General features: G+C 57.1%; 1 protein-coding gene across 1 annotated transcript in view; it reads left to right on the top strand.

Moving 5' to 3' along the window:
• Nucleotides 1-20,422, top strand: part of BESB_071380 (dynein heavy chain family protein) — a gene marked incomplete at both ends in the record, with an annotated part of 40,758 nt that overhangs the window by 5,564 nt on the left and 14,772 nt on the right. Inside the window, 33 exons of the mRNA XM_029365511.1 lie at nt 274-530; nt 1,087-1,269; nt 1,735-1,856; nt 2,053-2,266; nt 2,375-2,576; nt 2,995-3,196; nt 3,637-3,772; nt 4,287-4,433; nt 4,903-5,087; nt 5,262-5,544; nt 6,094-6,411; nt 6,583-6,663; nt 7,242-7,466; nt 7,974-8,234; nt 8,516-8,781; nt 9,413-9,539; nt 10,034-10,197; nt 10,688-10,835; nt 11,253-11,359; nt 11,803-11,919; nt 12,406-12,659; nt 13,127-13,316; nt 13,491-13,665; nt 14,243-14,482; nt 14,647-14,896; nt 15,283-15,770; nt 16,201-16,452; nt 17,164-17,299; nt 17,561-17,772; nt 18,231-18,512; nt 19,098-19,285; nt 19,564-19,762; nt 20,063-20,301. Coding sequence (XP_029217995.1) covers nt 274-530; nt 1,087-1,269; nt 1,735-1,856; nt 2,053-2,266; nt 2,375-2,576; nt 2,995-3,196; nt 3,637-3,772; nt 4,287-4,433; nt 4,903-5,087; nt 5,262-5,544; nt 6,094-6,411; nt 6,583-6,663; nt 7,242-7,466; nt 7,974-8,234; nt 8,516-8,781; nt 9,413-9,539; nt 10,034-10,197; nt 10,688-10,835; nt 11,253-11,359; nt 11,803-11,919; nt 12,406-12,659; nt 13,127-13,316; nt 13,491-13,665; nt 14,243-14,482; nt 14,647-14,896; nt 15,283-15,770; nt 16,201-16,452; nt 17,164-17,299; nt 17,561-17,772; nt 18,231-18,512; nt 19,098-19,285; nt 19,564-19,762; nt 20,063-20,301 — 6,850 coding nt within the window. The remainder of the gene's footprint in view (nt 1-273; nt 531-1,086; nt 1,270-1,734; nt 1,857-2,052; nt 2,267-2,374; nt 2,577-2,994; nt 3,197-3,636; nt 3,773-4,286; nt 4,434-4,902; nt 5,088-5,261; nt 5,545-6,093; nt 6,412-6,582; nt 6,664-7,241; nt 7,467-7,973; nt 8,235-8,515; nt 8,782-9,412; nt 9,540-10,033; nt 10,198-10,687; nt 10,836-11,252; nt 11,360-11,802; nt 11,920-12,405; nt 12,660-13,126; nt 13,317-13,490; nt 13,666-14,242; nt 14,483-14,646; nt 14,897-15,282; nt 15,771-16,200; nt 16,453-17,163; nt 17,300-17,560; nt 17,773-18,230; nt 18,513-19,097; nt 19,286-19,563; nt 19,763-20,062; nt 20,302-20,422) is intronic.

Below are 20,422 nucleotides of genomic sequence, written 5' to 3'. Positions count from 1 at the left end.
CGTCAGTGCGCCGGCTTCACGAGTTTCGCTGGAACGGAGTTAGCCCGCCGTGAGATGCATCCAGCCGATTCGAAGCCTGCGACAGTAGCCCTGAACTGCGGCAAAACGCACCCAGCACCTTCCTTGGGTTTAGGATTAGGCATCCCTCTCAACGGCCTTTTCCGGCTCGCGTGCGCGGTGCGCGGGGAATGCTGCATGCTGCTCGGCTCGCGTTAAAGAACTCCTGTTGGGAGAGGTGCTAGTCGCTGGATGCGGCTGCGGTTTCCATCGCAGGCAACGAGGTGGAGTCGGTGCGAGAGCAATTCGAGTCCGCGAAGGAGAATCCGCCTCTGGCTAAAGGCTACCCCAAGGTGGCAGGCTCCATCCTCTGGGCGCGGGCCTTCTTGCAGCGGCTAAAAGAGTCGGTGCTGGAGTTCAAGTGCATGCCGAGTTTCTTCCAGGGGGACGACGCGGAGGTCGTCTTCACCAACTACCTCAACCTCGCTCGCCAGCTCGTCGCCTACCAAGAGGCCGTCTTCAAAAAGTGGCAGGTTGGCTCAACACACGGTTGCAAACACGCAAAGATCCTCACCGTAGACTCAAACCCACCGCTGACCTCAAATCTAAGCTCACATCGTCAATAAACACAAGGGTATATACATAATTATGCGTATCTATGGAGGTGTCTACATGCCTGTGCACAAAAGAATTAGGTGTTGATTAAAGCACGCTTAGCTGCCTTTCCGCGTAGACTACTGCTCAGCGTCCTCACATGTCCACGACTATAGCTGATTAATTCCTGCTTTTCTTCGACTATACTTCACCTGTACTCCTAAGTGTAGATGTACATGCTCGCGCGCGGAGTCTTAACACGAAGCTGCCTAGAGTCGGATGCCCGCTCTTGAGACAGCGCCTCGTTCGCTCTCTCGTCTGTCAATTGCTCGAGGCCAATACTTACGTTTGCGTGTTTGTTTGTGCTTGCCTGCGTGAAGGCGAGAGCGCCTTGTTCTGTGCGCACGTCTGTCTAAGCTTTGAAACTCTGGTAACATGCCTCTTGCTTGCGAGGCCTCCACCGGCGTACGCCACTCTGGTGTATCCTTTGGTCAGGTTCGCACGAGCGGCTCAATGGCGTGCTGTTTGAAGATGAACATCTTGCGGAAAAACGCAGAGGGAAAGTACGAGGTGAATTTCGCGCCCGAGATGTGGGCTGTCATGCAAGAAGCTCGCTTTCTCGACCAAATCGGTGGCAACGACATTCCTCACACGATTTTGAACGTCGCCCTGCAAAAGGTAGCTTACGCACGTATGGTGTTGACGCGCACCAGCTGCCTGAAAACGCAAAGGCATACGAACCCTTGGGCCTCTTTGTCCAACTTGATTCCACGGAAAGTCAAACCTTCACAAGATTGGTCAGCGTTGACCGGCTAACAAGCAATCGCCTCACTGGGCGAGGCGACGCAGCAGACGGCACATAGACAACTAGTCCTCAGCTAATTTTCTACCGAGCCGTCTACGCAGATAGAACAAACCAGCGCGAAGTCATATTGTCTTGAAGATGGTTTCATTCATCGTCTCGAACAGCAACGCAACTGAATTTCTCTAGCTATTGTCGGAGGGAAGCGTCTGGATCATTTGCAGCCCCCCTTGGAATCAGTGGCGCACCCTGTCCCGCGTCAGCTGCTGCAGATCGTTACGCCCGACGTCAACACTTGTCTTGCTTCGCTTGTTTCATTTTGTGCTTTCTCGCACGCGCAGGAAAAGTACATGGAAACCTGCGGCTTGCTCGAGCAGATGCTTCAGCATCTTGCCTCTGCCTGCGAGGGCATGCCGCCAGTCCAGACTCGACTCCTCAACCGCCACTTGGAGAAGCTGGACAAGTGAGTAGCCGTGGAGAGATGCGTTTCATGTAGATACTCTTTACATAAACGCGCAGGACTCTCTGCAGAAGTCTTTACCGCACAGGCGCCAGTGGCTCGTATTCCCGCGCACGCTGCGCACAGAGATTAGAATGAATCTGTCTCTTGTGTGGCAACCAGCAAACAAGCCCCCCGCCCGAGATGCTCTGCAACGCAGGTGGCTGCAGCCAGGGCTCCATTCGTTGAACTGGACTTCGCTGGGAGCAGAGGAGTTTATCAGCAGCTGCACCAAAGCGATAATGGCCTTCCGCACTCTTCGCGACCAAGTGGAAAAAAACGCGGAGATCATCGGCGAGATCGTGCAGGCCATCCAAGACGCCGAGCTGGTCCGCAGCCTGGAAGGCCGCCCGGAGGAGCCTTTCAACATCCAGGCAAGTGCCGCCAGCCGCGCCTCAGGAGCCGCCCCAGGCGTGTGAAACCCGCAGACAGGCACTCTTCGAGTGCAGCTCTTTGCTACTTTTTTCGGCGTACTCGTTTAGGAGTTTTACGAGTACTTTGAGCGGCACCGCGCGGCGCTGGTTGAGGAGCTGCAAAGCAAGTACGCATTCATCACTTCGTACATTATCAAAATCGAAGAGATTGTGGAGGGCACGATGACGGGGGCGAGTGAGGCCATGGCTGAGTACTACAACTACTGGGAACGCAGAGTCTTCAACGCGATCTCCACGATGCTCATCCGAGGTAAATCCTGGAGGGGCGTTCCTCTCCGAACCGCATATATCAAGTCGATATACTTACAGGCAAACGATCGCTTGAAAGGACGCGGGCGGATTGGAAGATGTGCGCTGTTGAGGCCATTCCTCGGTAGGAGGCTTCATGCGCCTAGAACAGGAATCATTCCGGTTCTAATTCGACGTGGAGAGTGTCGGGGTGTCTCTTGTGTAGCTCACCTAACAAGCCCTAAACCGTGTATGAGGCGAGGCTGCAAGGAGGCTTCCTCGCTGGCTGGAGCACCACAGCTTCCGCCGCCCTTTCGGTGGAACAGCGCAGTTACGCAGGAGTCGAAGGAAGCTCCACTGCCGCGTCCAGCATTTGCGAGAGAAAACCGCGAAACCTGATTTAAGCGAATATACGACGGGCCTTTCCTCTGTGTCCGCAGGCACAAGCGCCCTGCGCGCGCTCTTCTCGCTCAACCCTGGCAACCGCCTGCCGCCGCTCATCGCCGTGAGCGCAGACTTCAACCAGGCGGAAGTCGTCATTCACGGTTCCACGCAGGCGATTTTCAAAATTATTTCGCGGCTCATGCAAAACATCCTCTACTCCGCAACGCGATTCTCCCGCTGGATGAACGGCACCTGCAAGTGAGACATTCTTCGTATATGTGTAGGTCTCGAGATCCGCCATTTTGCCTTCGTCACTGGCTGGATTCAATACACATGCCTACGGCACAATTGCTGAAGAGCCCAAATGACGCATAGAAGATTCTAAGTTCGGAGCTTCTCAATTCCAGTACTGCATATTAATATATATATATATATGTATACCTATTTGTACACCTTGTCCGCCCGCCCGGTTTGTGAAATTCGCCAACTGAAATTGCTTTGGCGGCGGCCCGTTTTTTAGGGCATCTCGGTGTGTTGAGGGATGCTTGCTGCGTGCCGAGCTCGTAGTTTGCACGAAGACAGCGTTGCCTGTGTGAAGAGGTTTGTCTTCTAAAGTGACAGTCTCTTTCGCTCCCTCGTCTCAATTGTTTGCTGCGTCTCCGTTCGTTTGTACCTTCCCTTTGTGCGATTGCTCTCAGACGCGTACCTCCGCAGCCCGGTCAAGAAGAGGACTCGCAAGTTCCGCTCTTCACGTTCTATTCGGAGATCTCGCGAGTACCGGCGCTGATCGACTTGACTGTGGCGACTCACCAAGCGATTCAAAAAGTGTTTCAGGTAACACTCAGAGCTGCAGACTCAACACAGATCCCGCCAGCAGGAGGCGCGTGAGCAGCAACGAATCCACGCAAAGGCCTGCAAACGGGTACGATGTGGCGGACACACACTTGCGTAACTCTCACGAACACCCCGCCTGGAATGAAAAGGCTGACCAGGAGCACCAGTAGTGCTGGGGGAGTAGCGCGTAACAACATACATTGAAATAGACGTCCACATATACATATATATATGTATATATATGAGTCTTGGTAGTGTGCGAGTAAAACTGTCACAATAGACGTCTGACTCCACAGGCTGCTGGCATTGAGTTGAACGCCATAGAGGGCGTTCCGAGGTCGTTCAAAGCATGGTCAACTTGTGCAGTGCGAAGGGCACTGCTGAGCGCAGTGTCGTGACGGCATCGCGGCCAATTCACGCAGATAGTCGTGCTTCTCTTCTGGATCGCCTCTGCTTCCTCTTCGTCTCTTCCTGGGTTTTCTCTGTTTCTTTCGGTTTTCTCTGCGTTTCGTAGAACGTCTCGAAATACATTCGCAGTTGGAAGAAGTACGACACCCAGTGGTGCCTGTGGGACCTCAAACGGAAGGCTGATTTGGAGAAGCTCGTTGACAAGCGACCAAGCATCGTCTACTTTGACGTTTACATCGGCGCCTACAAGAAGGTGAGAAGCGCTGCGCTGCTCCTCAGCCCCTGCGATGCGAGACTGTGTCCTCCCTGTACCTCCACCTTTTTGCTGTAAGGCATCCAACGACTCCAGTGGACGGACTGGTGCGCACCGCAACGCTTCACAGCCGGTCACGAGGCAGGTAGCCAGCCTCCTTACTACTGCCATAAAGGATAAAGAGAGAGAAGCACCACCTGCCCGCGTTCGGGTCCCCGAATACGCCTCTCAGAAACGAACAGAATGCAGGTGTTTCCCTCTGATTGATCCGGCGCCCATGTGTGTTGCGCTACTTCTCTTGGAGTGCTGTGGCGATCCTTCAGCCCTGGACTCCACGGTCGGTGCCGTATCATGCGCAGGCAAGCACTTGAGCCTAATGAAGTACGTGCGAGTCTCGATATTGACATATCTCACACACACAGATAAAGATTCTGTGGCTTTGTCGATATCTGCTGGACTCATGCCGCAGCTCGCAGCAGATCTGAGTACATTGCCGACGACGAAAGTCATCGGCTTTCTCCAGATCGACGCCTCCGTGGTGGTGAACGGCATTCGCGCGCAGGCGCTGGACTGGGTTAATGAGTACGGGCGAGTGCTCCTCCAGATCACCTTGCGAGAGCTCCACGAGTTGACGCAGCTAGTCGACACGAGCCTGTGAGTCCCCTTTAGAGGGCAAGCTCGACATCCGCGACGAACAGCGAACGCGCAGTCGCTGCCAGACTGTCAGGCCATCTGCGCGTTAGCTCTAAAACCTTCCTCCGCGGAGCGGGACGATGCTGCTGCGTCCACGGATGCGCTGAGGGCGAGGCTTTTTCTGCCGCTTTGCAGGAAGAACCTGGAGCATAATCCAGACTCGATGGAGGCCTTCAAGTTTCTGCTGCACGAGATCAACACGGTCAAGAGCGTCTCGATGGACGCAGAGATCCGGATCGCCGACGCACAAGCCATGTGCAAAACCTTGCAGACTTACGGCTGCTTCATCGAAGACCGCGACGTGCGCCGGCAGACGGAGCTTCCTGCTGCATGGCAGCGCGTCAAGAGCCTTTCCCTCCTCAAGGAGAAGCAACTTGAGAAAAAGAAAGAAGTCTTCGCCCAGGAAAAGCGACGAGAGGTGAGCCGAGAGCGCGCGGACGGGAGAGGCTTTGAGGTTTGTGAGGCATGCGGCGGGCTCTGAAGAGACACGAAGGAAGCAGAAGGCAGGCGACGCGTCGACGAGGAGAACCAGACAGAATTGGGGGCCGTCACGCACGCCTGAGGGCGAAAGCGGAAGAGGAAGAAAGGATCTGTAGTGAAGCCGGGGCGATGCTTCTGCTTGCGCGAGTAACACTTCTGCATGAAACTTCCCGCTCGCCGAATCGTTAACGTTGTGGCTGGGTTGCCTGCTCTTCCCACTTCTCGCGTGTCTCGTCTTGCTGCTGCTTGGGGTGCAGAAGAGCACAACGGCACAGCACCTTTCCACAAGCACCTTCCAGCTTTAAACAGAAATATGTCTCACACAGAGAGCCGCCTCCCGCCTCCACGTGCAGCAGCGGCTCTCGAGTCCCCCCGCCCTGACCCTGCAGTCCGCCTACCTAGGGTTTAACGCTAGGGTTGCTGCTGGCATCTGCATTTCGCGTCGCCACACATTTCTCTTCATTTTGCCTTCTACTGCGTTTTCCAGGTCCTCGCCTTTGCGTCGGAGTGCAGAGGTTTTCTCGATCGCTTCACACAGCAGGGCCCAGGTGCGGCGGCCGTGGAGCTCGAGGCGGGCGTCGATCTCCTCGCTGCCTTCACAGCGGAACTGGCGAAGTTCCAGCAGAAGCGCGACAGCCTCACGAAGGCGGAGGTGCTTTTCGCGTTGCCCATCACCGCCTTTCCCGAGCTCGATCAGATTCGCAGCTCCGTGCACCTGCTGCAGGCCGTCTACGGCCTCTACGTCGAACACCGCAGCGCTGTCGCCGAGTGGTCAGACATCCCGTGGGCCACTGTCGACATCCAGGTGAGGCTCGGGGCGCAGAGCCGAGGGCGCAAGCGGGAGCCCTGCGGCCTTCACGGCCTCATCGATCCATGCAGGCTGCGCGGGGTGGCGCTCCAAAGGCGTGGCGGAACCAGTCGAGCGTGGAGAGGCTTGGGGTGCCAGATGTGCGCGTAAGCTGACTGTGCTTTGCAGGAACTGCAGCGCGGCACGGACGAGTTTGCCAAGAAGCTGCGGAGGCTTCCAAAGGACTTCCCCGCCATAGCCGACATGCCCGTGAGAAACACTCGACGGCGGGGCTCCTGCCCGGAGCCTGCGAGCCTCTCCATCTGCTATCTAGGCTCGCCAACAGATTTATTCATACGTTTTCTCTCTCTCTCTCTATATATATATATATGCTTGGTCGTCCTTGGGAGCAAACTCCTGAGAGGGCCTACGGAAGGGGGATGCCTGCCACGAGAAATATATGCTAATGTGCGACAACGGACACCTGTTCTGTTGACTGCGTCTGTGTTCACATTTGCCTCACTAATGCTTCAGCTCTAGTCCCAGTGGACGCATATGTGTGAATCTACGCAATTGACAGATACACTACTTGTATGTGTATATATTGATCCGTCTAGCGTCTCTCGAACTCGTGTGAAGTCTCCCTTCACCTGTGCTACGCAAGTTCCCAAGATCGGCATGATCACTTCCTTGAAACTGGGCCCTCCAGCGCTGCCGTGAGGACACAGCCCCAGTCCGCCGGTCGTCGTAGGAGCCTGCCAGGCACGTGCTTCAGCGACGCCTTCGGAAGTCCTCTGTTTTCTAGAGGAATAGAGCGTCATTGGTTGCTCGCCGGCACCCTTTCGCAGGCCTATCAGAAGCTGACACAGGCAATTGGTAGCTTCATGAACGCCGTGCCCTTAATCGAGCGCCTGAAAACTGATGCCATGAGGCCGCAGCACTGGCGACAGCTGATGGACTTGACGGGATGGGAATTTGAGACAGACAACAGAAAGTTTCGACTGCAGGACGTCTTTGATCTCGGTCTCTCGCGCTTCCCAGACCAAGTTCAGAACATTCTTCAAACGGCTCAGGTACAGCAGTCTCGCAAGCTTTCGTGCTCCACCGCGACTCTACCGCTGCTCTTTACTGACACCGAAAATACATCCCTGCCGGACTCGGTCTGCGCTTCAGGTCGTTCATAACGACTGGAAGTTGCACAGAATTCAGCTCTGCAAGCATCCACGCCTATCTCTCTCTACTAGATACCGCAGACGACGGTTTCGCGTCCGTGCAATCGCGCCCAGAACCGATATCGAGAGTCCCCCCATACTTTCGTCCACCGAGATTTCGTCTTCGCGCGAGTGCATTTATGTTCTTCTCACCAAGGCGCTGACGGCCGCTGACGCCGCAATAAACGCTTTACCGACTTAGCGCTGGAATTCCCCTGCAGCGCATTCCCCCCACTGAGAGCGTCGACAGTACCGTGTTTTTGCCAGAGATTGACATGCCGATATGCATGCACCGGGTAGGCTGCTCAAAGTTTTACTAGACTTTCAGCTGAGGAGGTTCGGGTCGTCGGACCATCGCTTCGCCTGCAGGAGGAGATGAAGCTCGAGACAGACATCGCCAAGATCGAGAGCTGCTGGAGGGCGCAGACGATTGACATGTGCCGCTACAAGGCCGATGAGCAGAGCTACGTGCTGAGGGCGAACGAGGAGCTGCGGACGATGCTGGAAGACCACATTCTTCAGCTGCAGTCCATGACGGGCTCTCGCTTTGCAGCCGTGGTCATGGAGCGAATAAAGAAGTGGGAAAAAACCCTAAACACCATTCGCGAAGTGTTCGAAGCGTGGCTCCAGGTAACAACAAAACAGGGCTCGGTCGCCTTCCTCCTGCACCTCCCGCTTCTCCAATTCAAGCCGCCTACTGAGAGCTGCACACCGCGCCGCAGCTGCTTGAAACTGATCTGTTCAGCAAATCCATGCTTTATTGTCGCCCGAGGAGAGCCTCTGACCCCATGGTCGGCCTGACTGCCGGAAGCGCTGTGCTGCCGTGTCTGGGCGCACTCGCAGTCCTCGTCCTCCGCTTTCTTTTCTTCCCACTCACCTGTCGGCATCCTTTGCTGTGCCTGCCTCCGCAGGTTCAGCGCAAGTGGATCTACCTAGACGGGATCTTCACGGAGTCCGTCGACATTCGCCTGCAGTTGCCTGATGAGGCGAAAAAATTCGACATCGTTCACCGGCAGTTCCTCGCGATTCTCGCCCAGACGTACCAGAACCCGAGCATCCTCTCCGCGTGCGGCGCGGAAAACCGCCTCCAAGACCTTAAAGCGCTCTCGGCTGAACTTGACCGCAGCCAGCGATCCCTCTCAGACTACCTCGACACAAAGCGCGTGGCGTTCCCCAGGTGCGCACACGCCGCTGAATCACCTCTACATACGCAAGCGTACATAGACATGTATATATATATATATAGGTCCATAAAGCATTTGATGTGCCAGATATACTCTACGTCCATCTACGTATATGCATGTATCCAGGTATATACACCTTGGTTGGTGGGATACCAGTGATTTTCCTCACCATATATATATATATATATATATATATATGTATTGCTTGGCATGCCAGAAAACTACGTATATATCTGTATCTGGAGAGACGGCTTAGAGGCTGGAAGAGAGGACACCTCGTGTTCTGCTGCGGAGCTGTGTGGCTGCTGAGGCGCGGCAGACAGGTGCGCGTGTTACCGGAAGCACAACACGCCAGAGAGAGCATGCGCGGCCACTACTGCGGCATTTTCCCGTAGGAACCGGAGGTCGCTTCAACACAAAGCGCACTTGCTCAGGCTTCACTGCAGCACACCGCATATGTATGAAGTTGCGGCCCCCACGTGAAGGCCGGATGTGGGTCTGTTGGACGCCTACTCTTGACTGCGAATACACCCTTAATGGCCCATGCATGCGTACAGAATAGGTAGTGACCTCTGCCCGCGTGACGTCCATTCTCCTTTATTTTTGGCTTGATTTGCGTCTCAGGTTTTGTTTCATTTCCGACGACGAGCTCCTCTCGGTGCTCGGCTCGAGCAGCCCGGCGGCGGTTCAGCCGCTGATGCTCAAGCTGTTTGACAACTGCAAGCAACTGATTCTCGAGGCTGGCGCGCAGGCAAGCACAGGGCCGCCACTTCTCTGCGCGACGCAAAGATAGACTTTACCTTATGCAACCGCACTTTTCCACGTAAAGATTGTACATCGGCACTGTGCAGTGACTCACACGTGTATGCAGATGTACATAAATGTATGTAAGTATGTATATATGTGTACATGTATGTCGAGAGGGTACAACATCCTGTCAGAGGAGGGGCATGTGCATCTACGCGTGCTCAACACGACTGCCAGAGGCGCGTTTCCATATACATCTTCTCTGTCCACTATCCGGCGTACGACCTCACGTGGCATGAATAAAGAAAACTCCTTCAGTAGCGGCTAGAGTCTAGGTGACAAGAGAAGTAGGCTGAAGAGGCAGTCCTATATGGCTGAACTAGTCATTTCGAGACTCAACGCTCATGAGAAAGCGGTGAAGCTCAATTACGAGCCTGCCTTCGCTCGTCTCTTTCAATCCAGTTCTGAGTCGGTTCCGTCTCCCATGCCTTCGCCCAGGTGCTGGGTATGGTCTCCGAAGAGGGCGAGTCCTTTCAGTTTCACGCAACAGTGTTGGCGGAGGGGCCTGCGGAAGAATGGATGAAAAACGTCGATGAGGCAATGAAGAGCACGCTCCAACGCATCACCAAGAGCGGCGTCTACTACTATGCCTACAAACCAAGGTAGGCGACGAGGCGGCCTCAGACGCCGCTTTTGCCGAAGAGAGCCCGAAAACAAGCTCCTGAGGACGAAGATCCCTCCGCGCGTAGCTGAAAGGCCCAGGCGCCTCAGAGACATTGTTCGGCTTCTGAGCGCTGGGGCGGCCCCCGTTCTTCCACGCATTCACGGTGCTGGGATCAGGGTCTACTCGTCAAAGCGGACGCGTCTAAGTGGATGCACGCGGGAGGAAGAGATCTCACCGCTTTGATACCCACGAAGGGAGCCCCGCTCGCCGGGATAGCCAATTCATTTCGGCGTCCTTGTGAGACAACGCGTTTGCCGCACCTTCGTGTGAGCTGATGGTGAGCCCAGGTGGACGCGGGGGAAGGGAGGGAGGGGGGGTCCTGGCGTTTCGTGTTGTCCAGTGCGAAGAGTCTGAGCAAGAAATGTACAGCGAGTGCGTAGCGCTTTGCTTCCGACTGGGGTAACACGGCCGGATTGTTTTTCCTTCAGAACGCAGTGGGTGCTGAAGCAGCTGGGCATGGTCGCGTGCGTCGGCTCGCAGATCTGGCGAACTTGGCGGGTAGAAGACGCTTTCCACGAAGTTGCCCGCGGCAGCAAGCAGGCGCTCAAGGAGGCGGCAGCCACGCAGGCCCAGCAGGTAAAGAGAAAACCAGAGAATGGAGGCGTGAGGCGACACACGGCAAACGTTGGAGGGTTGACGGGAGGAGGAGGCTGAGAAAGGACAGGCGATGCAGACAGTACAATTCACCATGCTCGCGCGGCGCGCGGAAAGCATGGACAGAGTCAAGAATATGAAACGAGAGCACGAGAGATGCCGGAAGGAAACATGGAGGATGAGCCTCGGATTCGAACACCGCGCGGGGCCGGTCAGGTGGCGATGGAGGCCAGACGGGCAGCAAAGGAAGATACGCCGAGGCGCTTGCGTGAAGTTCTTTCGATTCCCTCCGTTTGCTCTGTGTTAGAGAGATGCACTCCCGCTCGACAGGGGCGGTCGCCCCTATGTCTCTCCTCAGTCTCTACACTGTTTGCTCGAGTGACTCATGTTCCTGTTCAGCTCACGGATTTGATTGAACTCGTGCGGAAGCCCCTAGACCAGCGCGCGCGGCGGAAGGTCAACACACTCATCATTCTCGACGTCCACGCCCGCGACATGGTGGAGAGGTAAGTGGCAAGCAGCCGAACCCCAGGCGTTCCCCTCCTAAGCCTGTGGGTAGACCCTCGTGAATAGCAGAAATTTTCCGAGCCGGGAATTTTGACGCCACACGCATCGCTCACATGCCGCGTTCATCCGTGGACCTGTGTGTCTCTCTTGCGGCAAATGAATAGAGCGAACCAATATACGAATGAGCGCGGGTTGCACATGCTTCTCTTTAGATCTAGTTGTGCATCGGTATGAAGGAGTTACCAGTGGACTCCAGAGCACACCTTCGCCGTGTACCCACATCACTGTGTATCTATACATTTTATTATCAGGAGTATAAAAGATGTGTTCAGAGTCCTTCTACAAAGCACAAGTGTTCATGGCTCTGTCGCCAGATCGCAGGGGGGGGGCGTGCCTGAGCACAAACTGGATCTCTTCCACATGCCGGTGCCTCTTTTTTCAGATTCGTGCGCGATGCAGTTCTCAACGCACGCGAGTTCGAGTGGGAGAGTCAGCTGCGCTTCTACTGGGAGAAGGACGCCGACGACATCGCAGTCCGCCAGTGTGCTGGTGAATTCGGGTGCGCATGCAGCGCCTGCGCTGAGGAGATGCGTCACCTAAACCTTCCTTCTTCATCCTTGAGACGCGGGAAAACACCCCTGCAGACGCGTTCGCACGATCCCAGGACTTGCGTCATGTGCCTACGCAGTCTCTCGAGTTCCGTGCAAATCGGGGCTCCGGTTCCCCATTTCGAACACGCGCTAGTCGGCATCCGCTTCTGCTGCGGCTCCACCTCTGACTGCTGACCCGCAATCTGAGGGTACCCCAAGCTTCTCACGACTGTGGCCCCGTTTTCGAGCTCCTCCGGAGCCGCTGCGGCTCTGATGGGTTTGCTTCTCTTGCTTTCGAGGCATTTTCTTTCGGGCGGCAGGCCACCACTGGCCGCTGCGTCGCGACCCCGCCGCTGTCTTCAGCCTATGTCTATGCGGCTTTTTCGCCACTTTCGCGCCTAGCCACGTCTCCACGCCTCGACTGTGTTGTGCTGCGCGGTGTCCTGTCTCGTCAGCTACTCGTACGAGTATCAGGGTCTCAATGGGCGCCTCGTGATCACGCCGCTCACTGACCGCTGCGTCATGACGCTGACCACCGCCCTGAGTTTCTGCCTGGGCGGCGCGCCGGCTGGCCCGGCCGGGACGGGGAAAACCGAAACCGTGAAGGACCTCGCCAAGTCCCTCGCCATTCGCTGCGTCGTGCAAAACTGCGGCGACGGCCTCGACTATAAGGCGATGGGAACCATATTCTCTGGCCTCGTTCAGACCGGTACAAGGAACTGAGGAACGACCTGGGCAGCAGCGAGGCCTGCAGGGCCTTCACGAGCTGTGCGTGGAGGCGAGGCGGCCCCGAAGCACGGCGGGCCAGGCCCTCTAGTACTGAGGCAGACGGGGTCTCCGTCCAGTCGCGCCTTCCTTGAGACAGGGCCGTGCACGGGAGGCCATCGCCTGGCAGTCACGACCATGCGGCGGCGCTTGCAGATGTCTGCTTCACTCTAGTGCTTGCAAGATTTGGGCACATACGAAACTGCACTCGCAAAAGCGAGGAGAGGACCTGTAGAGGAGCTAGAGGCAGGTGAAGCTGTGGAAGCGATGCTACGCCTTGCACAAGCTCGAGTTCGTCCTTCGTGTTTTGGATGCTGCCGCACGTGCGGTTGCGCTCGTGTTTCGCCGCGCTGCCTTGACCCTCTCCCTCGGCAGTTTCCCCGTCTCTGGCGTGCACGCGTGTGTCCCTAGGTTTCTGGGGCTGCTTCGACGAGTTCAATCGAATCAATCCCGAGGTACTCTCCGTCGTCACGGAGCAGATCCGCGCCATCGAAATGGGCCTGCAGCAGGGCAAGGCCTCGATCGAGCTGCTCGGCAAGAGCCTCAAGCTGGTCTCCACAGTCGGCATCTTCGTCACGATGAACCCCGGTTACGCGGGCCGGTGAGGCTAACGACTGACCAAAGAGCGGCAGCCACGCGCAGCCGCGTCCCTCCCCCCCTCCCCCGCCCCCGCCTTTGCATCGCCTTGCCCTCAGTACGCGTGTTTCCGGCGGCGCGCTAGCTTTCGCTTGTGCAGTCCAGAATCGAGTGGTGATTCTGCGTGTCGACGCCTCAGGTCGGAGCTTCCTGACAACTTGAAGGCGCTCTTCAGGCCGGCGACGATGATTGTCCCCGACTCGGTGATGATCTGCGAAAACATGCTGATCTCCGAGGGGTTCGTCCACGCTCGAGTGCTCGCCAGGAAGATGACCGTTCTGTACACCCTCGCGAAGGCCCAGCTCTCTAAGCAGGCAAGTTCGAATGGCTGGAGGACGCGACCTACGTTGAATCGCCGCAGAAAGAAAGACACAGAGGAACGCAGAGGGGGAGCGCGGGTTGTTGTCGTATCATTTAACGGAGTGAGGTGTGGGGCTGAAATGCCAAGCACGCGCGCACAAAACGCAAAAGAGACAACAGAGGGAGTGGCCGCTGCAGGAGGATCTGCCAAATCCCTGCAGATGCAGGTCGTCCCAGAGACGTCTGTGTGTCGAGCGGACGTAGGAATGAAGCGAAAACGCGTAAAAGGAATGTATAAGCAGGGTCTCGAGGCGAATCAGAAACGGGAAATTCAAGATGCTGCCCTTGCGGCTGCCGCCCTAGAAGGACTCGAAAAGAAAAGTCCCTCAGATGCGACGAGAGAAGAGAGAGGGATGGGCGCAGTCCTCTGCGCACTGCAAAAACACGGATCCTTTGGCAAGAGAGAGAGCAAGGTCCTAGAATGTGGAAATGTTCAGGTGTGACCCGGAACGAGGATGCCACTTGAAGTGCTTCCTGCCAGCGGTCGCCCTGCGGCGCGGGTTCCTACGTGCTTTCTGAGGATTTGTTCAGCATTTCTACGATTTCGCGCTTCGCGCCTTGAAGGCCGCACTCGTCACCGCAGGCGCGCTCAGGAGCGCCTGCCCCGAGCTGCCAGAGGAGCTGATTCTCATGCGTGCATTGCGAGACATGAACATCCCGAAGCTCGTCAAGCAAGACGTGCCGCTCTTCTTTGGGCTCCTTGGCGACCTTTTCCCCGGCGTTGAGTGTCCTCTCGGCGGTAACAGCCAGCTCAAGCAAGCGATCGAGGAGGTGAGATGCCAGCGCGCGACAGGAGAGCCATCGTCGATATATATCTGCACACATCTATTTTATATTCATCCGTACAAATGCGTGTGGGCGCCTGCCTTTAAAGCGTATGTCCGGGGCTTCTCTCAGTGTCGCCGGTGGACTGCGGTGCGGGCGTCCGGCTTCAGGAGCTGGCCGCGAAAGGCTTCCGGTCGAAGTACGCGGAGCTGTTCGAGCTGCAAGTCGACAAAGTGCTGCAGCTCTACGACACGATGAACACTCGCCACTCCACGATGCTGGTCGGCCCGACCGGCGGCGGAAAAACCGTCATCATCAACACGCTCGCGGCGGCTCAGAAGGCAGCTTTTGACCGCGTCGTCAAGCTCCACGTGGTCAACCCGAAGGCGCAAAGCACCAACGAGCTGTATGGCGTCCTAGGTAAGACCGCGTGTGCGCTCACGGGGAGCGGGTCACGCTGCGCTTCGCCTCCACTGGCGGAGTTCAGGGATGGTATATCAAGCATGTCAGCGGCAGGTTGGCCAGAGTTTCCTGAAGCCTCACGCGGTTCGGGTCGCCAAACAGGGGCTGGCAAACTGAGGCCCCTGCCTTCAATCTGGAACGCGTGTCCCCGCACAGAGGAGATTCGCACGCTTTGCTTACGAGACCAAGGCATGTTGCTATATGGAGATACTTATACACTGCCGCCGCTGCGGCGCCTTCCCACCGCAGGGCCTTCGTCGCTCGATTCTCATTGCCATTGTTTGATGGCTGTAGCAACGTCGAGCATGCCAGTACCTCCTCTGGGCGTTCGCGTGGCGTTTCAGATCCGGTTTCGCGGGACTGGACGGACGGGTTGCTTTCGAAGATTTTCCGCGAAATCAACCAGCCGCTGCCGCCTGGGAAGGACGAACGGCGTTTCGTGGTGTTTGACGGGGACGTCGACGCCGTCTGGGTGGAAAACATGAACTCGGTGATGGACGACAACCGGCTGCTGACGCTCACGAACGGCGAGCGCATTCGGCTCGAGAAGCACTGTGCGCTCCTCTTCGAAGTCGACGACCTGCAGTACGCGTCGCCCGCGACTGTCTCCCGCTGCGGCATGGTTTACGTCGACCCGCGAAATCTGGGGCCTGCACCCTATTTCGACAAGTGGCTGCGCGCGAGGCACCCCGAGGCGGCCGCTGAGACCCTCGAGGAGTTCTATGACAAATACGTCCCTCCAGCCTGCGAGTTCCTTTTCAAACAAAAACGAAACGAAGACGAACTTGGGCCGCAACCCGCTCTCGCTGTCGCCAGAACGGACCTTAACCTGGTAAGGCGGCGGCGCGCCTGCACGCCCAAACGCAAGGCGCCGATCTGCGCGAAGGGCCTCAAAACGGCTCCTTGCACTGCAGAATGCTTTCACTTCTGTGGAAACGGGGCGGGGCAAGCCGAAAGAGCGACTTCCTCGGCAAGCAGATCCGTTCCAGCGCATATGCATAGATATAGATAAAGGTATGCGGCCCTGAGTGAGGCGGACGTATGCCTGCGGGGTGAGTCTGCGCATATCCCGCACTTGAGCAGACGCAATACATATATGTATACTCGGTTTTCAGTCGCTGAAACCGCTCTGCTGGCCCAGAGGCTCGAGTCTGCAGGGGCACGCGACCCTGCATCTGTGCGTCGAGGTGCCGCGATGGAGCCGCATGGCGTCAGCGGTCGGTCCTGAGGTGTGGCTTTGGTGCTCCCGTCGACTTCCTCAGGTTCAGCAGCTGTGTCACCTCCTCGACATTTTGCTTCCCGCAAGTGCCGCTCAGGCGCCTGCGCCCGACCGCCTGGAGAGTATCTTTCTCTTCGCGCTGGTGTGGTCGTTCGGGGCTGCGCTCGTTGCCGCTGAGTGGTCCCGGTTCGACGCCTTCCTCAGGAAACTGGCCAACAAGGCCCTGCCGCGCGAGAGCCTCTTCGACTGCACCTTCGACGTCGCCGGCGGAAAGTGGCTCACCTGGGAGTCTCAGGCGAGTTGCACACGAACATATTTCCCTATCTACTTTTGCGTGGCGTTAAACATTCAAATGAAACTAGCGCTGCATCGAAAAGTTAAGCAGCTATCAGGGTTCGGCGGACCTGTTTGTCTTTGGCCCCCCCTCTGTTTCCCCACCGTGGCGCCTCTCCGACTTCAGTCTTTGCTCTACTCGCCGGTGTCCACTTTGCCTTGGTGGCGGCTGCATGCGTTTACATATGTCAACACGTGAGTATGCATAGTTGTATGTGTGGCGTGTAAAAGTCGGGCGTCTCCAATCCAGCTGCATATTTCGCATCGGCCTTCCCTGAGGAGTTCAGGGTTTCCGTCTCTGACATGCACCTTTGCTTATGCCGGAGGGTGTAAAGCGCACAGCGAGAAGACGGAGGGCGAGCCTCTGCCTGCGCCCGCTTGAGCTCGATCCCCTCCTCCTTCAAAAACGGATAGCTCCTTTCTGCATATGCCTGGCTGTCTGCGGGAGTTGTCTGCTCGTTGCAGTGCATCACTGACAAAGCTGAGTTCTTTGTGAAGTGCCGTCTTCTCTGTGTTCTGATTTCTGACTTCTGGGCTGGCTGCTCGCACTCCCACAGGTAGGATCCCCTCTCGTTGCTTCCACAGCATCGTGTAGAGGCATAGACAATTCCCTGCAAAACTAAGGTTGTGGCATGCTCGCTTGTCTTTGCTTTTCGGCGCTCGGGCGTCTCAGGTCAGGCCGTACACGCCTCCGGCAGAAGTTGACTTTACGAGTATCTTCGTGCCGACAATGGACACCGAGAGATACGCGGCGCTGCTCGAGGGCTTTGGCAGCCGCTCGCTCCCAGTCCTCTTTGTCGGCGACTCCGGTGAGACCGCCAACAGGCAAAAAGCCTCATACCACCGACGAAGACGGCGTGGGCAGTCCGCCAGCTTTCCTCACCCTCCCCAGGCGTTTAGGGAGCAGGACACGCCTCTCTCAGTCTTTTCCCGTCTCCGCGAGCTAGAACGCGGCTGAGGGAGGAGGGGAAGGTGAGGAGTGGTCCGTTTGCGCGCGCTTCTGAGGCTAGTCTATGGCTGGCGTTCTCTACGCACCTGCGTCCACTGCGTTTGCTTCCTTTCCGGCGCAGGCACTGCCAAGTCCGTGCAGATTCAGAACTGGCTGGCGACGCTGGACCGACAGAAGTTTGTGTACGCGCAAGTGAATCTCTCGAGCCGCACGACTTCCCTCGAGTTGCAGCGTACGATCGAAGATAACTTGGACAAGCGCACGGGACGCATCTTCGGGCCGCCTTCGGGCAAGCGCCTGAAACTCTTCATCGATGACCTGAGCATGCCGAAAGTGCGGAAGTCGCCTCCAACAAGGCGAGACTGGACGCGCCAGCGACAGCGTCGAGGGAACTTGGGACAAAGTCCGATCCTACGCCTCCTGGTGGAAAGGCGCCGCCCTACTCGCCATTCAGAGGCAGCGCTGAAACCGTACTGGTCCCAGCCACTAAAGGGAGCCTCCACACCCCCACGTGTAACATGCGGGCTGCGTGTTTAACGTTACGTTTGGACAAGCTCTCCGGCGTAAAAGGTCAGATGCAGTTTTATACACCGCTGCGTGTGTATATAGAGGTGTGTGCCTGCAAAACGTTGAGAGACGGCAGGCTGCGGATACGCTTTGAGTCTAACGGCTCTGTGTCTCGTCGGCGCCCGCCACGCTAGCAGTCAAAGCCAGCGTTGTACAGCAGTCTTCAGGCCTTGCTTTCTCTGTTTCGAATCTGTCTTCCTCTTTTCTTCTTCGCCTTGACTCAGGTCGATACATACGGGACGCAGCAGCCCCTCGCGCTGCTCAAGTTTGTGATGGAGCGCATGGCGCTGTACGAGCGCGGCGGCGACTTGGAGGAGAAGATTCTGAAGGACGTTTCCTTCCTGGCCGCCATGAACCCGCCGGGTGCAGGCGCGAACCGCGTCGACCCGCGCGTGATCTCGCTCTTCTCTTGCTTCCACGTCAACTTCCCTTCGCGCGCCTCGGTGCATCGCATCTACTCGTGGATCCTCTCCTACAGATTCCGCGAATTCGCGGAAGGCGTTCAGGTGCATAGAAAATGACGTCTCTCCGCGCTTAGTACGGGGGAGGCCGTTTTCGTTGTCTTTGCAGAGAGTTCCTCTCTGTCTCCGAGTCGGGGATATCTGGCGCGTACTCGTTGTCGAATATTCTAGGTTCGGGTGCGTATGAGGAGGTATATAGGTCGAAATGTAGACATCGTTTCGTAGAGCACCAGTGCTCTACCTACTGCATTTCATGGGCACTGGAAACCCCTATCCTCTGTGGAGAAGACACAGGCATGCAGCGCAACCCAGCTCTCCGCATATTCAGTCTCAAGGCAGCCTTTTCGGTGGGAAACACGGGCGCCGGGGTAGTGCAGAGGAGAGCCGCGTGCAGCCCTGTTTCGACTCGTGCGGCGCATCCTGCGTCAAGCCGTCTGGCTCGAGAGGCGTCAGACAGGCTATGTGAGAAAGCGGAGGCTCCTCTATTCGTCCCAGTGCTCGGTAGTCGCCCTACACCAGCATCTGGCGCATGCCTCTGCCGTGCCGCTGTCGTCTCTGCCCGGTGCTCGATGTGGCGCTTGCACTCAGCGCGTTTCCAGTTTTCTCGGCGCTGCGCGTTGCATGCTGCAGAAAGTTGCAGATTCCTTGCCGGCCGCGAGTCTGGAGCTGTACGAAGGCGTCGTGAGCAAGCTGACTCGCACGCCTGCCAAGTTCCACTACGTGTTCAACCTCCGCGACCTCTCCAGGATCTACCAGGGACTCTGGCAGGCGAAGCCCAGCGCAGTCGCAGAGGGGCGAGCACTCGTGCGCCTGTGGAGGTGAGCAGTGGAGGGTCCGTCCAGAAATCTTTAGTATTTCGAAATTACCAGCGGCCTCGCCATTCGAGAAAAAAGTCTACCCGGGGAGAAACGGCACCTCCCACGCGAGGCAGAAGGGGGCTAGTGGTTTCCGCCCCTGGTGTGTACAGCTGGGATACGAGCTGGATTCAACTCCGCTTTTTCTTCATCTTTGCGTCAGCGCTGGCGGTTGAGCGTGTATTTCCACGCCTCTCGTGCGCCGCAGCACCTTCCAGTGCTTTCGTCTCTCTTTGCTCCAGGCACGAGTGCCTGCGCGTCTTCCAGGATCGCCTGATTGACGCGCAGGAGCGCGCATACGTCGACGAGCAGCTGCTGGGATCCATCTTAAAGGCGCGCTTCCCAGAGGAGCTCGAGCACGCGGCAAGGAACCCGATTCTGTTTGGAGACTTCCGAGACGCTTTGAACCTTCTCCAGCTCTCAGACAGCCCTGCGACGGAGGTACCGGAGCGCGCAGTAGAAATAAAGAGAGAGAGGCAAGAGGAAGAGCAGAGGACAGCCACCCCCAGATGCGAGGCGCCGCTGAGGGAGGTGGCGTCTGCGCTGAGCCTACTGGATCGACCGCGACATAGTACACGGCGAGCGAAGCCAGGAAGGAAGGTCGAAGAAGCAGAGCTGCTCGATAGCGGGAAGCGCATACAAAACGGGGCAGTTGTTTTCAGTTGTGGCTTCGCCATGTCACCACCCCCGCTTGCTTCGACGGGCTTCTCTCTCTGTCCGTTGTGCTGTGTCGATGGCCAGGAGCGGACGTACGAGGACTTGAGCGACTTCGCGGTTCTCCGCAAGCTGCTGGAGGCGTTGCTTGAGAACTTCAACGCGGAGCACAGCCTGAATCTGCAGAACGTCATGTTCGAGGATGCCATTTCGCACATAGTCAAAGTCCACCGCATTCTGCGGATGAACAGAGGCCACGCCCTTCTCATCGGGACCGGTGGCTCGGGCAAGCGCAGCCTCACGCAGCTCGCCACATACATCGCTGGGTAGGCTGATGAGCAGGACGAAACTGACTCTCCGCAGAGACAACGCGCCAGCCGGTCTCAAAAGGTCTTCATTCTGAGTTCTTTCTCTCGCAGCTCGCTGCGACTTCAGTTGGCTTGTTTG

Source organism: Besnoitia besnoiti (assembly GCF_002563875.1).
Source record: "Besnoitia besnoiti strain Bb-Ger1 chromosome Unknown contig00007, whole genome shotgun sequence".
NCBI lineage: Eukaryota > Apicomplexa > Conoidasida > Eucoccidiorida > Sarcocystidae > Besnoitia > Besnoitia besnoiti.
Note: the sequence above shows the minus strand (reverse complement) of the source record. Positions and strands in the feature narration are given on the sequence as shown.